The sequence below is a fragment of the Budorcas taxicolor genome, chromosome 25, assembly GCF_023091745.1.
Source record: "Budorcas taxicolor isolate Tak-1 chromosome 25, Takin1.1, whole genome shotgun sequence".
Lineage (NCBI taxonomy): Eukaryota > Metazoa > Chordata > Mammalia > Artiodactyla > Bovidae > Budorcas > Budorcas taxicolor.
In genome coordinates, this window is record NC_068934.1 from 49,650,457 (window position 1) to 49,668,064 (window position 17,608).

Consider the following 17,608-nt stretch of genomic DNA (forward strand, 5'->3'; position numbering starts at 1 on the left):
AGAAAAAGCAAATGTGTACCAATTTAAAGAGATAAATACCCCATTTACAGTAAAAGAAATGTGAATGAAAACTCCAGTATACCATGTCTTATCTATCAATGAAGGTAGAAGCTGTGACTGCTAGTGAGTAGTAGCTGTTGGTGAAGGTGTGGGGAGACGGGCATGTTTGCACAATGTTCACAGTAGTGTAAATGGGCACAAGCCTTTATATGGTAGTGTCTTATCAAAACATGTACAAATATCTTAACCTCGCTGGAAATGGGGGACAGTGGGCCTCTTGAAATGGATGCACTTAAAATGGAGACCAGCATTTCATGAAAAATGGATTTGACTCGGAGGTTACGTTGAGGAGTAGTAATAATAGTTTTGAAAATAAAATTGTCATAATTGCAGATACCTCCTCATTAGGAAAAATGCGTTGAGAGAGGTTGTGATGGATTGTTGTAACATGTGACATGGCACCACAGCAGGGCACCTCTCACTTCATAATGGACTCAGGCTGCACTTTCACACCGAGGGTCAGTTTTATAGAAGGTAGGGCTTCATGGCTTCACCAAGGGGCCACTCTCAATCTTTTATTATTTCATTTGTACCCCTTTGAAATGCTTTCCTAGCTATCAGCCTTGCTTTTCTCTTCAGTTGGTAAATGCTTTAACTCTGCCTAATTGTCTAACCTCTGAAGAGAGATACTTCAGTTTCATTTCCCTTAACTTCATGAAGTCTCATATCTTGACAAGGTTTAGAGTTCTTCTTCATCAGTAATTTACTTTATGTTGTCCTTACTTGATAAGAGACAGCCTAGGTGACTCAGGCAACGGAGACAGAACAGGGATAAGACGGGTAGGGAGAAACAACAGTGTTCAGTGGGGAGGGACATTTCAGAGGGACTAATTTCAAAATCAGGCAGTTCATTAGCGAATGTCTGAATGGTTAATGGCTGTCTTTGGCTGCCCTATACATCCATCAATAGGGGACTTGTTCCATACATTATGGCACAGTGGAATGCTCTGCAGCTGTTGATAAAAAGGAGGAGCCCTGGATGTCTTAATATAGATCCGTCTCCAGAACACACAGGCACCTTCTCTCTGAGCAGTGCACACTGGGGCCGCGTGCTTACGGAAAGATGAGAGGGCCTGCTGCTGAAAGCTGAAGGGCTTCCTTACGGCATGATGGCCACAGGGATGGGGCCCCTCCCAGCGCACTGGCCGGGGCTCCATTCTCTTCAGATGCCCTGGGGTTGCTTCCTGCCCAGACCATCAAGCAAGGAACTGTTGGCCACCTCCTGCCAGCTGCAGCCAAGGCCGTGTTGCCCTTGAAAATGCTCAGGGCCTTCATCAGGCTTGAGTGAGCAGCCCGTCTGTGCATTCTTTGATGGAAGGCTCACTGATTAACACTCAACATGATGTTCTTTAGCCTCCTCACAGGCCTCCCACCCCTCCACCTACATGCCTTTTTCAGGTGGCTGGGTCCCCGTGTTCACCAGAAACAGAACCGAAGCCACAAAGACTAGTGCTGCCATGAGCGCGGTCCCATGTGGGGAAAGCCCAGTCCAGTGGCCGGAGAGCAGAGACCACGTTCTCTCAAGGATCCTAGAAGCTCACTCACAAGAAAGCAGCACTTCAGCTGTCACCTGCTCATGTGTGTGCAGAGAAACCACACTGCAGGATAAAGGTGCCCCTCAGGAGTACTGCCCCGTGAGAAACTAAGCTTGTCCGGGCAGCTCAAAAAGAAGTCTGGCATACCTGTGTGAAGTTAGAAAGGCAGACTGCAGGTAAATAATATACCCTACCACTTGTGTAAAAAGGAGGCATGTTATAAATACGTTTGCCCATATAACACACTGAAAAAATACAATAGGAAACTTTGACAGCAGTAACCTTTGGGGAAGCAAACTTAGGAAGTCAGGGTTGGGGTGGGGACAACCTGAGTGTTTGCCATTTTCCCTTTGTATACCGCATCTGTTTTCCCTAGCATGTGTAAAGCTACTTTAATTATTACTTTTTAAGAGCAACATCTTAATAGGGCGAGAAAGGCATGCTGCAGTTTTTGCAGATCCTCTGCCAGGCTGTGACCGAGCAGCCCCCGCTGCGGGGCTGGGCTGGTGGGCCGTGGAGTGCGGTGGCGCGGTGCTGTGGGCTCTGGTTCATGTCCCTCCAAGGAGCAGGGCTGCTCTTGCACAAAGAGGTTTTTGACAGGGAGAGGCAGAGCCCCAGTGAGAGCAGGGAGCCCCCGCCCCCCTCTGATGGGAAGGGGTGCCCTCCACCCATCTGCAGACCAATAAGGCTCTCCTAGGAAATGAAATGCTACATAGGTTTTGTCATCACAGAAGTTTGTGAGGACTGATTTTTAGAGGAGTGAACACTGTACATGTTCTGACTGCTGTGTCTCATTAAAGGCTCAAGTTTTTATGTAACTTTTCTTCCATTTTCAGATAATCTTTGATTTTGATTAATGCAACAGTGACAATATTTAGTATATTTTTCTGCTGATTCGCCTAATATCTATGTTAGTTTAAATACTGTCCAACCCGTATTCACATTTTAAAGTACAGCTTAGACCTCATTTTACATGCAGGCTTTATGTTGCCGAAACACTGCTCTGGGGAGGGGCACGTTGTCTTCACTTCTGAAGCCACGCTGCTTGGGAACTGGCTGGGTCCTGGGTTTTCTGGGGGAAGTGACACAGTGTTGACCTGGGAGGGGGCCCTGATTGCTCCCTTTGGGAAGAAGAAACAGAGGCATCCTGGCTGCTGACCCTCTTGGGACGTGCCCACACCCGCTCTCTCCAAGGGCTCTGCCCTGGATGTCCCGGCCCCCGCCTTCGTGTGGGGAGGCCTGGATACACCGTTGGCAGAGAAGCTGGGCGGGAAGAAGCCAGCCCAGCACCCGCCACTGTAAGAGGAAACGAAGAGAGACAGCTCCAGTCAGCCCCAGCAGCGGGGCCTGGAATGGCTCTGCAGCTGGAGCGAACACAAAGGACTCTTCAGACCCTGCAGCCAAGGTGCCCAGGGAGCTTTTTTTTTTTTTTAAACAGCTATTAGGGTGACAAGTCTTTCCAAAGGCCAGCAGTTGGCGAGCGTTTCCAGGAAGCTGGTCTGGCACCAGGCTGGGATTGGAGCAACTTTAACGAGTTAACTTCAGAAGGAAGAAATCATCAGGAAAGGTTTAAGGTTCAACAAACTTTTTGAATTATTTTGCAAAAGTCCTGGCTTTCAGATTCAAAGGCATGTTTTGCCGTGACTGTTTTAAGCCAGAGCCTATTTCAAAGGCAGTGCGGCCTGCACGTTTCTGATTCAGCCACCCCAGGTGTTTGTCTTAGCTCCTCCGGACGGAGAAGCAAGTGCCATCCAGTGCCGGGAAATACTGGGGTCGCCTTGCACGTCTCATAGAACATCGCTCCACCCACATGTCTCTCCCTCTGCCAGCCCCCACGGCCCTGTGTGCACACGCGCGCACACGCGCGCACACCTTCCCCAAGCAGGAAGCTGCTCTCTGCCAAGAGCGAATGGAATTCAGATTTCCAGAGGGTGTCCTTGGCCTCCAGCTCCACAGCCGCACGCTGAAGAAAGGTCCTAGTGTGTGTGGTGGGGGCAGAGAGAGAGGGGCCTCCATCTCTGCTCACGTCTATCTCGGCCCCAGGAAAAACCCACAACTGGCTGCACTCTCCTCAGCCACACCCGGCCTCGGTCACATTCCTTCCCTTCCTGAGCCCACACTGGGTGGCCCCGGCAAACCAGCTCCCACACCTTCCTCCCCACCAGCGGGGAGACCTAGGCCAGGCCCCTGTGGGGCAACCAGCAATTGCAAATGAGGCGCCCGTGCACCCCAGGTCTGAAGCTGCCAGAAACCACGGAGGGGTCCTCAGAGCTGCGCATCCTGCTGGGGCCCACTGTCACCTACAGGGTCGGGGCGGGGGTGGGGGGACAGCACTCCCCGCCCTTCCCCTCCCTCCCCTTCCCTCCCCCCCCCACGGCAGGGCGGAGCTCACGCCGAAGGCCCTCTTCCCTTTAGCCTGTGCTCTGCTTGCTGTGAGCTGACACTGCCCCTCCCCACCCCAGGGTCCCTGCACACACACAGCAGAAAGGAGCCGCTCTCCTCTCTGCAGTCTGAGCCTCTCCAGCCCCAAGGTCAGCCTCCTCAGGAGTTAAACATTGACAGGCAGAGCCCAACACCAACCCCAGAAATGAGACAAGTCCGTGATCAGCCTTACATGGAGGGCTGGCTGGTTACACTCAGCTTCCCGAGTCACTGGGACTTGCACCTGTGTGGCCTGGTGGCATCAGACGGAGAGAGTGGTATTTCCACAGGTCATCAGAGTCTGTGAAGACTGTGATGAGCAGCAGCATTTATGGCATTTTAGGGGCTCCATGCAGAGGGAGGCCCGGTGCCCCGGCAGAGTGTCCATTGCTAAACAAAGGTCAAGCTCCACTCTCCTCAGACCGTGCCCTTTGTGTGCTCACGGGACTGTTTTCCTAAGTGCTGGCCTGCGTTGCTACCTGGGGAGAAGGCCACAGTTTTTCCACCTGCACCTGGAGTCTCAAGTCGGGCTTCTGACCTTTCTCACGGCTGTCTGATCCCCTTGCCTGGTTTGGGAAAGGCAGCATCCTTGTCTTGGTCTTACCCATGTGGGTCTCCTAGACGAGTAAGAGGTCCAGAGGTGGCCCAAGAGACTAACTTGACTCTACTTTCTCACCCCGTCGTGCCGACTTGGCTCCACCCGCCTCTCCTTCTAGGCCTGGCCTGCAGCAGAGTTAACTGGGGGACGCTTTCCTGTCCCTGGGTGTGGGGGAAGCAGAGAGCTAATGAGCAGGGCATGGCCAGGCTGAAGGCCTTCAGTGACTGGGGCACGGGGCTCAGGAGAGTGCCCCAACCAAACCCCTGGGACTGAGGTCTCTTGGCCCAGGTGATGAAGTTGGCTGGGACCAGTGTGGGATGGAGGCAGGGCCCACTCGAGGAGACAGGCTGCTTTGGGACAGCAAAAAAGCACAGGGTTCAGAGTTTGGAGCTGAGCGCCTACCTGGCTCTGCCAGCAGCTGAGCAGAGTCCTCTGTCTTTGGTCTCGGGGCTCCTGTTTCCCACTCTTTCCATCTCCTGACATCTGCAGGTATATTTTCCCACCTTAGACCCAGACCGTGTGGTCTGACCAAGTCCATTTCCCAGTGCATGAGACAGGCCAGTGATGGAGGGGGGCCTGTTAGCACCAAACCTTCAGGCACTGCCACAGAGCGAGGGGTCATGGGGAGAGCATCTCAGGTGAGGCCCTTGGAGCCCCTGGGGACAGTCCTGCCCCTGCCGCTTGCACACACACTGCCCCAAGTTCATTGAGGCTGGGAGCCAGTCTTTCTGAGCGTTGCTCCACCTGAGGCAGCCCCAGCTTATGACCCTGGCCTTGCAGCTTTCATCTGGCGCGCACACACCCAGCTGGGGGTTTCATGTGGCAGTTCAAAGAGAAGAGCAGGAAAGAAGCATTCAGGTGTTTCAAATGGGAAGAGATTCAATTTAACTTCACAAATCTAGACATGAACCTAAAGAAAACATTGAAAAACTAGCCCACCTGTGAAAGGCCCAGGAGAGGAGATTAAGTAGGGAAAGAAAGGTCCCCTTGGGCCTGAGGACAGCTGCCCCATCCCAACCCAGGAGTGGAGACCCTGGGCCCCCATGCAGACCGAGCTGGGCCAGAGGACACACCCAGGGTGTGCTCAAGGGATGTAGCCAGAGGTCCCAGTGTGCCCTTGCCCTGAACTTTATACGCAGATACAGAGGTCAGCTGGGTAAAGCCGAGGACCAGCAGCTGGCCGCCCAGTGCTGCCCGCCACCTCTTCAGGGGCTGGCTCTCTGAGGGCAGCAGTCTTGCCCATAACCACAAGTGAGGCTGTGGGGAAGAACGCCGAACGTACTGTGTGTAGCCGGTGCCCTGAACAGCCTTACGTGGCCCCTCCAGTCCCCAGAGGCCTTCTACTGCTTTGTGAAGCCACCCTCCTGTGTGCCCCAGCTTCCCAGGGGGCACAAACTGTGGCCCGAGTGGTATTCTGAGTGCAGTGGAGTCTGATCCTGTGTGATGGGCCAGTTCCAAGGTCTTGGAAGACAAACCAGGCAGAGTCAACATTACCTTTGAAAATTCCTTGAACTGCTCCCCCAGCTGCAAACCCCCTTCTCGGAGCGTGATGGAAAGCCCTGCTAAGCTGTTCTCATGCTGACTGTAGCGGAAGACCTTGCTTGTGAATGCCGAGGGTATCCCTGCTCTTCACCGCGATCCTTCCCTGGCTGTCTTCACTGTGAGCCTCCAGGGCCACTGCCCTCGTGAAGAGAGCACTTCCTGGGAAGATCACAGCCACTGTGGGGTCACGGCTGGATCTGTGGGCAGGGCGGGATGCTGTGAATGCCAGACTCGGGTTGGCCCTGGACTCCTGTCTCCCTCTGCCTCCGTCTTCCTCTTCCCTCCACCTGGCACTCCCACAGGCAGGCCCAGACCTGATGGACTTCTGGCCAGACCTCTACCTGCTAGCCAGTCATCGCCGAGGACACCTGCATTGTCCCAAGAGGGCCTGTAAATCTTAAAGAATGAGTGCTAGATGGAGTGTCTGGAGCAGCCTGAGAAGCCTGGGCACCCTGGAAGGCCAGGTCAGCACTGCCCCAGAGTCGTCTGCAGGCCTGGGTGCCCCTCAACCTCCCAGGGTGGTGCCAGGGAGATCCATCTTTCCATGAATCAGGGGACTGACTCACCAGGCGTCCTCTGAGGGCCCCACGGAGGACTCGAGCTTTGGTCTCAGCCAGCCGTAGTGTCCCCTCCCACCCCTGACATGAGACATGGACGACGGGCTCACCCTCTGCTAAGCACCTGAAAGCCACCAGGGCTGTGAACGCCGCCCCGACACTGGGGCCACGCCGCCTGTGAGCCGCTCAGAACCTGAGCACTACCGTGGCATCTCCCTTCCCTGCCAAGTGTGGTCCCAGGTGAAGGCAGGCCTTGTGCCTGCCCTGGTCCTTGTTCTCCTTGAAGATGGAGGTCATCCTCAGCAGGTGAGCGCAGCTGTGATGAGAACAGAGGGCAGAGGCACTCTGGGGTGCTTGTGGCTGCTCTGGGGTGTGGGCCTCTGCATCCCCTCCAAGAGTGGAGTGAGAAGAGCAGGTGTCGGTTTTCTCCCTCCACTGCTCGTGAGCCCTGTGCCCTGGGATGAGAGACAGTGGTTTTTGGCTTTCTAGTTACATCTGATGCTGGGACGACAGAGGGTTGGACGGGATCACCGACTCGATGGACATGAGTTTGACCAAATTCCGGGAGATGGTGAAGGACAGGGAAGCCTGGTGTGCTGCGGTCCATGGAGTCGCAAAAACCTGGACACGACGGAGCGACGGAACAACAGCAACAAGGTGCATTTCATTACATAAGGACGGCACGTAATGGTGAGACACTGACCTCGTCTGTGCCCCATGGAGACTCGTGACCCGGCCGTTCCAGAAGCTCTCAGGCCAAGTAAGGGACATTCCCATGGGACCTCTCATCACAAGGTGACGTTTCACACTGTCTGACATATCACACCCTTTCCCGAAGCAGGCACACAGCTGGATGCCTGACCCCGTCTCTTCAAAGCACCCTGACACGCATCCCTCACATCTACAAGACGACACTGAGGCTCAGAGGTGAGCTGAGTGCCCTAGCATCCCACGCACAGGAGGAAATGGCCCAGGGTGGCCAGAGTTCCCTGGCGGGCAACGTTCCCAGGCTTGGTAAACCCATAACAAACACCAGCTAACAAGGAATAACTCTCAGACAAGGTATGCTTGACCACTGCCCTCAAAACTACAGGACATGGTAGAAGAAATGAAAGAGGACCTTCACAAATGAGGGACGCGTCAAGAGCACAGTTCTGAAGACTCGGGGTAGTAAAGCTGTTTGTCCTCCCTCTCTAGATAGGGAGCCGGTCTACCTATTAGAAGTTTCCTGTGGAGACTGGCAGATGGATGGATAGAGGTGCCACACAGAGACAGCCAAGCATGGAAGGAGAACTGGCTGCAGCTTGCATGACCAGCTATCCAGAGCTGGGATCAAACTGTACTGATGATGAAACATAGCCCTGGCAAGAAAAACTATAAAAATCTGACCAACGAAGTGAATAGGATCCACAAACAGCCATGTGTAGACCGGGAGCTGGTTTATAATGGTGCTTATCTGGTAGGGCAGTGGAGAAGGGTGGTCTTTTCCATAAAGGGTGCTGATTCAAACTGGGTATCCAAATGGGGGAAAACTGCCTTGACCTCAGCCTCACATTGGATGCAAAAATTGATTCCAAGCAGATTGCCGATCTACATGTGAAAGGTGAACTAATAAAACTTTAGGAAAGAAACAATTATCTTTATGATCTTGGAGTAGTCAAAGTTTCTTAAATAGGATACAAATAGCCCTCACCAGAAAGGAAATGTTTGATTAACTGGATGACGTTAAAATTAAGACCTTCTGTTCATCAAAAGACACCCTTAAGAGAGGAAAAGGGCAACCCGCAGAGGGACAGGTGTTGCTTCTTTGGAATGAAGGTACACGTATCGGACCAATGACTCATGCCCAGGACGAAGAACGCCTACAAGTCAGAAGAAAAGACAATCCAAAAGAAAATGGGCTGCCAACACGGGCATTTTACAAAGGACAGGATTCAGCTAAACAAAAACGTGGAAAGGGCTCAGCTGCGTTAGCCATGGACTTGGTTGTTGCTTAGTCTATAAGTTCTGTCCTGCTGTTTGTGACCCCATGGACTGACCGTAGCCTGCCAGGCTCCTCTGTCCATGGGATTCTCCAGACAAGAATACTCGAGTGGGTTGCCACTTCCTCCTCCAGCGGATCTTCCCAACCCAGGGATTGAACATGCATTGACAGGCAGATTGTTTACACCAGGGAAGCCCATAGCTATTACTGCAAGTTAAAACCACAGTTTGATGCCATTAGACACCCACTATTGTGGCTAAAAAGGAAATGACGGAAAATGAGAAGTGTTAGGATATGGAGCAGCCAGAGTGCCCTGCTGCCACTGGCGGCAGTGGAAACGTATGCCCACTTTGGGCAGCTGTGAGGCAGTGTGTACTCAAAGTCAACAAGCTCATCCGATGACCTGGCAATACACTCACCAGAAAGCAGCCCACGCGTTCCCCAAAGAGCCTAGACAGAATATTCTTAGCAATGATGATAACAACTCTGTACTGGAAATGGTCCAAGTGGCCGTCAGAGGAGAATGGATAAAGGAGGTGTAGGCCCTTCACACAGCAGGGTGCCAGCCAGCCAGGGGAGAGGGAGGCCCTGCTCTCTTCAGCCACACTGTGCAGCTCACAGGGAGTCGGACATACGTGTGTGCACTGTAGGAGTCTATTACTAGAAAGTTCAAGAACAGGCAAAGCTGGGTCCTGTTGCTGGAAGCCGGGACTTGCATACGCTTGGGTGTTAGTGACAGAAGGTGGAACCTAGGGGCTTCTGCAAGGTTCTGCTGCCTCACTTGGGGGCTGGTGTCATATGTCCTAGGGAGTGAAAACGCACAAGACAGTACCCTTGAGATCTGTGTACGTCATACTTCAACTAAAAAGTTGAAAACAATGTCCTCTATATAAGGACAAGCCTTTTAACTTGAGAGATGGACAGTGCAGGCCTGCAGAGGGGCTGGGTCTGCCCCAAACTCCTCCCACTCCTGGCTCAAAGGGATCCCCACCTCAGGCTTCCTGGTCAGGCTGCCCTGGGACTCAGTCTCCCCTTCTAGGTTCAAGCAAAGCATAGGAGGGAGCTGTGTGGGACTCCCTGACAGTCAAAGAAACCTCTCCATCAACACCAGTGCCATTTGTGAAGTCCTCTCCTCCTGCCGCCTGTAGGGTGTGGGCTTTCTCTTAACACCCTCCTTAACACTGCCCATGGTCCATGCCGCCCTTGCTGTGGACCTGCGTTGCAGAGATAGCCGAGCGGGCCCTGAGTGTGCCAGGGCCTGGGGTTATCGATGGCGCCCAAGGCAGTAAGAAGTACCCTTGCTTGCCTCTGGGCCTTCCTCCCAGACCATGGTCCCACTCCCCAGGGTAGCCAGCCCCAGCGGATGGGCTGCACCCTCCTCTCATGCTCACAAAGGAAGTGAGGCTCCCAGAGGTTGGGGGGCTTGGGGGCCGGCCCACAGCTGGGCCAGGACCGGCTGGGCGCCAGATGAAGGGCATCCGATCTCCAGTCCCTCGTTGTTCCCACTGAGCCACTCCGCCTCGCTTGTAATTTAATTAGGAGAACATTTAATCCCCCCGTGCATTTTGGAGACGGCTTTGCGCCTGGCCGGGGCTGTGAGGCTCTGACGGGGAGCCTGTGACTCATGCAGCTTCGTACAGCCCTCCCGGGCGGGCTCCCATGGGGCTTCCTTGGCACCTCGTGCAGACAGAGGTGGTCTGGAGCTCCAGCAAGAGGACACTGGTCTGGAAAGACAAACTAGCCTCATCTGTTCCTGGCAAGCCCCCTCCTTTATCCCCCTGGACGCTGGCCCCAGCAAGGCCTGTCAGTCCTTTCCCACCAAGGTTTGCAGGGTGAGAACCAGAGCAAGGGGCTCGGGCGTTCACAGAGGCGCCGTGCCTGGCGCCTGCGGGGTCCATGGGCGTGGGCTGCGGTGGGCCCTGAGTGTCTCTGAAATGCCCCAGGCAAACCTGGTACCGCCAACAGAGCTCGCACCCTGGTCCAGGGAGCAGAGCATGGGACCAAGCCTCGTGACATTTGCCCTTGTTTCCAGGAGGCATGGGGCTGGCCCTGGCCTCGCTGACAAACGCAGATTTCAGGAGACGCTAGCAGTGATGTGGATGAAAGCCAGGCCACAGCGGCCTCGCTGGAAAAGAGAAACTTGAACGTTTTGGCGTGAGGTTCTGCAGGGTCCAGGAGAAAGTTGAAGACATGGAAATTCTAATTAACGCACGCAGGGCTGGTTTTGCTCAAGGATCTCTAGGCTGTCATGCCGCAGGAGGCCTGCGAGTCCGTGCTCGCCGGGCGTGTGCGCGTGTGTCTGCACTCGTGGTCACCTGGCGGGTGTTCGGTGGGGCCCCAGCCTCGGCCCCGCCTTCCCTCTGCCTTTCTTCCCTAGAAGGTTCTTGGCCTTCCCCATGCTTGTCTTGGTGTACAGACTCTCCCCTTGCAGAGCAGGACAGAGGGGTGGCTGGTTAGAGAGAGCTGGGTCCTGCCTATCCGGGAGGCCGTGACAGGAGAGAGGAGGGGCCCTTCCGGAAGACCAGAGACTGGTGTGCACACAGAGGGTCTGGCTCTGGAACCACCTGCCCTGGGCATCCACGTGCAACCACTGGGGTGGGTGTCAATGCTAGGCCAGTCCTGGCTGACTCGGCAGCTGTGGGGAGGACTTCCCAACACACAGCCTTGGAGCCCAGAGCCACAGATGCTGACCCGAGGCCGGTTCTGACCCAGCTACCCTGGCCCTGCATGCCAGCAGCACTGAGGCGCCCGCAGCCCCTGTGTCATTTCTTCCTTGGGAGGTGCTGGCTGGGCCCTGGCTGGGGGGCCTGGTCTGCTTTGGGGTGGGAGCCATGGTCCCAGAGCTCTTCCAGCCTAGGGCTTGAGGGGCGCCAGACAGGGAGAGGCCTGGGGGAGCCACACACGAGGGTCCTGGTAGGCAGGTGCCCCGGAAGAGACCCAGGCCCCGAACAAGGGTTCAGGGGGCCGATACAGAGGGCCTCAGGGGCTGGAGGAGGCTGTGGCAGCCTGGCCTGGGGGCGTCCTGGGCCTCCTTGAAGGGAGGGGGCCTGTGAGGATGCTGGAGAAATGAGCAGGAATCTGATGGCTGCTGCTGAGTGACAGGGATGTTCCAGGTGGGATGCCGTGTGCGAGGCACAGGGATGGACACGGGTGGCCCTCCCCGCGGTGGGCAAGAGCCCCTGGCAGGGTTTCCCTGCCACCTGCCCCCTACCCCCTGCCCTAGACGGCTTGTCTCCTACCTCACACTTGTGCCCTGGCAGCCTCATGGCAAGGCTCGGGGTGGTGGGGGCCCAAGGGCACACGAGCTCCCTTGCATCTGCCTGAGAGATGTGGGTCAGCCTGTGGCCCGGCTATCCAGAGCTGCGAGTGGGCTTGCGTGGCCAGAGCCACTCTCCCCAGCCCGCTGGACCCTGACCCCAGCTCACTGACAACTCCCTAGGTTGCACCAGGCTGTCTCACTGACCCCCAGTTCCCTGACCCCTTGCTCCACCAATGGCCATAAGGCCCCGGAAAGAGGAGCTTCGCCCAGCCCCAGGGACCATCCCGTAATCAAGGCTGCAGTGACCTCACCTCCCTGGGGCCCCGCGGGTGGGGAGAGCTTGAGATGGAAACAAAATGTGTCTTTATTTATGCTTTTAATTTGAAGTCTGGAACTGTCCCAACATGGTAATACATTTAACATTCAGTCAAATGCTGAAGAAAAATGGATCTGTTTTTCAGTAACTGCCTCCCACCCACTCTGGCTCCAGTGAGACCCCTGTGCGTATCCCCAGTCCTTTGCACACAGTCCAGGGTGTGCATGGACTCTCTCCCCTGCATGGAGTCCATGGGGCGGAGCTGCCTGCAGGAGCTGAGACGGGTCCCCAAGCCGCTGGAGCTGAGTTTAATTAGGGGCATCAATCAGCAGGCAGGCGATGCGGGATGCAGAGGAATGCGGTCCGGCGTGGACACCGAGGCCTGGCCATCTTCCCCCCACTGCCCTGCAGGCTGCCGCAGCCCGGAGTGAATGCGGTGCCCATCACTGCTGCCTCCTTCCCCTGCCATAGTAGGGTGGCGCCTTGGCCCAGCCCTTATCCCCGGGGGCACCTAGGGTCTAAAGTCCCACTGCCGCCTCCTGCACTGTGCCCCACCTTCCCTGGGCTCCTGTGGGCAGGACCCTGACCCTTGCGGACAGGGACATGCAGAGTCTCTGCTGCCTCGTCCTTGACCAGACCACGGGGCCTGGAGGAGGCCTTTCTGCTGCACTCGGGTCTTTTCAGCCCAGCCTTCACTGCAGACCCCTCAGTCCAGCACCTGCCTTCCCCTGGCTCCTCTGCAGCGTCGGTACTAGGAAAGGCCTTCATAGGTTCCGGGGTGAGGCCCCTCCCTCCCGGGGAAGGATGGCCGAGGTCCAGCCAGCACTGGAGGGAGCTCCTTCTCCCATAACCAACAGACTGACCACCTCAGGCGCTCTGGCTGCTTGTGCCCCAGGCCCATGGCAGGCAGAGAGCTTGGGGCTGTCAGGTCAGATGGCCTCTGTCTTGGAGGAAAGAAGACAAGGCATGGCCAGGCTCCTCTGACTGTGCAGCCCCACCAGCTTGAGTTGCTTCCTGGGGCTCCCCGCACAGGTGGACCACCTCTCGCCCCCCCCGGAAACCTTGTACCTGAGATACCGATTAACATGGACCTCTCTTCGAAAGGGGCGACTAGGCGAGGCAGCCGTGAGCCTGGGTTTAGGTCACCTCAGCTCCCCGATTCCACCACTCTCGCCCTGGGCCTCCCTGCAGCGGCCTCACAGGGCCCCAGGGGCTGGTGAAGATTGCCCAGCTGGACGGATGATGGGTGACCACCCCGTCCACCCAGGGTGTGACGCCTTGTGGGTGCCTTGTGGGGCTGGGCCACAGTTGAAAGGGGAGGAAAGGCGAGCTCTGATAGGAAGAGAATGCCAGGAGGACGAGGAGGGGCCGCCAAGCAGTGCAGTGAGGGTGCCGGGTCCCAGCAGGCTCTTGGCCATCCCTGCTTTAAGCAGGCCCTGCTGCCTGTGCTCCAAACACCAGCCACAAAACCCTGACTTTCACCAGACACTCTGGGGTCTCCTGTGCCCCAGATTCGCTACAGGCCTCAGCCAGAGGGGTAAGCTGGCATCCTGCCTTGGAATGCCACCGACCTGCATCTGCCCGGAGCCCCTGGTTCCCAGCATGAGTCCTGCCTCTCTGCCCTTGCTCACTTACCAAGTGAGCCTCTTGGGTCATCTCCCGGATGGGCCCAGAGTTCAGAGCCCTCCTCTCAGGGGTGGCCTGGAAGCTTGCTCCAGTGCCGAGTCCACGAGGACGAGTAACCCCTGCTTTCCAGCCCCCTGTGTGGCTCTCACTGCGCCTGAGCATGCTTTCTCTGTGTGCCCTGCCATCCACAGGTGCTGTCAAGCTCCTTGTGAGCCTGGGGGTGCCTGTCAGATCACGGTACCACCTCCATACAGGCTCCCCAGCCCGGCCAGCCCTCGGGCTACAGAGCAGCCAGGAGGCCCTGCGGTTGGGGTCCTGACTTTCTTAGTCACCTGCGAGGCAAAGGCCACACCTGGCAGTAGCAAAGGCAGCCAGCCTGGGGCCTCACCTCGACAGAGAGACACACGATTAGGATGACCTGGAGACCCCGAGTCCGGAGAACCAAAACACACTCCACCGACTCCAAGGAGAGAAGGAAAAGAAGGCCAGCAAGTGACTCTCGGAAGGACTGTGAGCACCGTGCGGACATCCTGACACAGACGGACGTCTCCAGGGGAATCCCCAGTGGGGCGACAGTCAGGACGGCCCGAGTGTCCCGCTGCCCCAGCACAGGCTGTCACTGTGCGCGGGGTGCCCTAGCTGGGAGCACACAGTCACGTCGCAGGGGGAGCACACAGTCACGTCGCAGGGGAATCACACCACGGCTGAGCCCCGGGGATTGGCCTGGGGATACCGTGTCGGCGGGGGAGGACGGGCAGGCGTCCCAGGCCAGCTGTGCCTCGGGGGCAGGCCAACTGGAAGGCGTGGAGAATCAGCCATTTCCTCCACCTGAAGGAGCCCCTGAGGACAGCCGCAGCATCTGCCCCGTGGCTTGGCCAGGGTTCCACGGGGAAATGCGGAAAACAAAGTCGTCTCTCTTTTAGGGGGCAGGGGAGGGGGCTCAGAGAGAGAAAAACAATCTTCTCAGATGCTCAGAGCACGGAAGCAAGTGGAAAATGATCTGTCTGATTTTCCATAAGTCACAACAAGAGAATCGTGTTCCCTAACTCGGTGGGAAATGCCCTTGCTATATCCCCGCCAGGTGCCCCAGCGCGGGGTCTAGCCCCTGGGGGTCAGTGGCCCTCAGTTGCTGAGGGGCAGGCAGTGAGTGGTGGGCACTGGGCTAACAGACCTGAGCCCTGGTGCAGCACCAAGGCCGCCCCTTTGAGCCCCACGTCCTTTCCGCTCATCACCCCTGGGTGAGCGGGCACTCACTGTGACACGTGGGTGATGGGGGTCAGCAGCGCCTCCCCATCCAGGTCCAGGTCCTCAGCAAAGCTGTTGGTTCTCATGAAATGGGCTGTGCTCACTTCCAGCAGCGTGGGACTCTTTTTCACTGTTGGGAAAGATGCGGGGCAGCGTGTTAGGCATGATCGCAGAGGGGCCCAGGGCTGCTCAGAGCTTAGATGCCAATTCAGACCTGCCTTCCTCAAACCCCCGGAGCCTTCCCACAAGCAGGCAAGAGACCCACTCACAGCACCGGGTAGGAGTGGAGGCGACGTAAGAAGTCTCGGCATGGGGATTGGCTAGGTTCACGATGGCCCCCACAGGCCTGAGCCCTCAGTGGCCAAGGTGCAGCTGTGAGCCAGCGGGAAGGGCTTCCCAGGTGGTGCTCCAGGTAGGGAACTCGAGTGTCAGTGCAAGTACAGGAGATGTGAGAGGTGCAGGTTTGATCCTTGGGTCCAGAAGATCCCCTGGAGCAGGGAATGGCAGCCCACCCAGTGTTCTTGCCTGGAGAAGTCTCTGGACAGAGGAGCCTGATGGGCTACAGTCCACGGGGTCACAGAGAGTCAGCCACGACTGAGTGACTTATCAAGCGCCACATCGCCTCAGAGTGAGGAGTGTGGCCAGGCTGAGCTCAGGCGTCCGGGCCTCTCCTCAGGTTCACACCGGACGTTAGGATCGAGAACAGCCAACAGGCACAGATTTGGTAAGACGCTGATTCCCATCACTGTCCACGGTCGTGTGCACAGACCCAGGGCAGTAGGACTCCGGCTCACGAAGAGTCGGAGGCCGGGTGTGGGGAAGCCACAGAGCTCCTGGCCCCTCGCGCCCACTGCCTGCACCCTGAGGGAGGCACAGGAACCAGTCAACAGCCCGTGTTGGCATTCAGATTCCCGGGCCCACCTGCAGTGGGCTGGCGCTGGCCCTGGCCCTCAGGGCTGACTAAGAGTACCTGTCAGTCCCCGGATTTGCAATCTGGAACGTTTTTTTTCATTGCAAGTTTGTATTGTAAAATAAGTACTTGTAAAAAGTGAGGCAAGTCAAAGCCCTTCCTCCCCCTGAGCTTATCAGTGTTAACCACCAACTAGATACTGAGCTCATCCCTCTCTGCTCATCAGAGCAGCTGGCACCTGGTGGGACTTGCATTTACACACACATGATGTTCCTGCCTCTTTGTTCCTGTCACTCTGCAGCGTGCCCATCTCATTTTTCTACAGCTATGTAGGCATGGGCGTAAGTCTTTAGTAGATGCACCACAGTCTGTAGCTTAGATCTGCCAGTTCACTCAGCCAGTCCATGTTTGATGGACATCTGATTCCATGAGCTTTAAGCCTCTACTTTAAGACAATGATGCACCATCCATCTTTATGGAAACCTGACACATCAAGGCAGGTGAGAGGGCGTTTCCTTGGTAATTTTAATAGATGTTGCTGAATTGTTTTCCCCAGAGGTTGTATCAGGCTCTACCAGTAGTGTGCAAACATGGCAGTCTCCCCACATCCATGCTGGCACCAGCCTTTGGCAGTCTTTTTGGGGCCCACCAAATACAGACGAAGACTGGCGTGCTGTTTTTCCTTCTACGTTGACTGCCTTTTGTGGCTCTGAGGCTATTTGGTTTTCCTCTTGTGGAATTATCTGTTCGTATCCTTCACTCATGTTTGTTCGTCAGTTTGTAGGAAAATTTTAATATGTTAGAGATAATTAACCCTTTGTCATTTGGGGTACAAATACCTTCCCCAGTCTGTCTTCAGTGTTTTAACCTTAATTATGGCTTTGTCATAGGAAATTTTTTTATGATTTTGGAGCTATACCTATAACACATTAAAAAGCAGAGACATCACTTTGCTGACAAAGATCTGTATAGGCAAAGCTATGGTTTTTCCAGGAGTCATGTACAGATGTGAGACTTGGACCATAAATAACAAGAGCTGAAGAATTGGTGCTTTCGAACTGTGGTGCTGGAGAAGACTCGAGAGTCCCCTGGAAAGCAAGGAGATTAAACCAGTCAATCCTAAAGGAAATCAACCCTGAATATTCATTGGAAGGACCGATGCTGAAGTTGAAGCTCCAATACTTTGGCCACCTGATGCAAAGAGCCGACTCATTGGAAAAGACCCCAATGGTGGGAAAGATTGAGGGCAGGAAAAAAGGGGGACAATAGAGGATGAGGTGGTTGGATGGCATCACCTACTCAATGGACCTGAGTTTGAGCAAGCTCCAAGAGATAGTGAAGGACAAGGAAGCCTGGCGTGCTCCAGTCCCTGGGGTCATAAAGAGTTGGACATGACTTAGCAACTGAGCAACAACCACCACCTATCTTTTGCTTTTGAAAAAGAAAGATTTCCCTTTCTTTGTCAAAGTAGTATAACTATCTCCTAAAGGTAAGTGTGTGTGTACATTTTAATACATTTAGCACTTACGCCTCACATTGTAGGTCATCAACAGTC

At 55.6% G+C, this 17,608-nt stretch overlaps 1 protein-coding gene across 1 annotated transcript in view; it reads right to left on the reverse strand.

Moving 5' to 3' along the window:
* Positions 1-17,608, reverse strand: part of KCNQ1 (potassium voltage-gated channel subfamily Q member 1) — a 377,490-nt gene that overhangs the window by 175,193 nt on the left and 184,689 nt on the right. Inside the window, exon 11 of the mRNA XM_052662163.1 lies at positions 15,153-15,273. Within this exon, the coding sequence (XP_052518123.1) occupies positions 15,153-15,273 (121 nt within the window). The remainder of the gene's footprint in view (positions 1-15,152; positions 15,274-17,608) is intronic.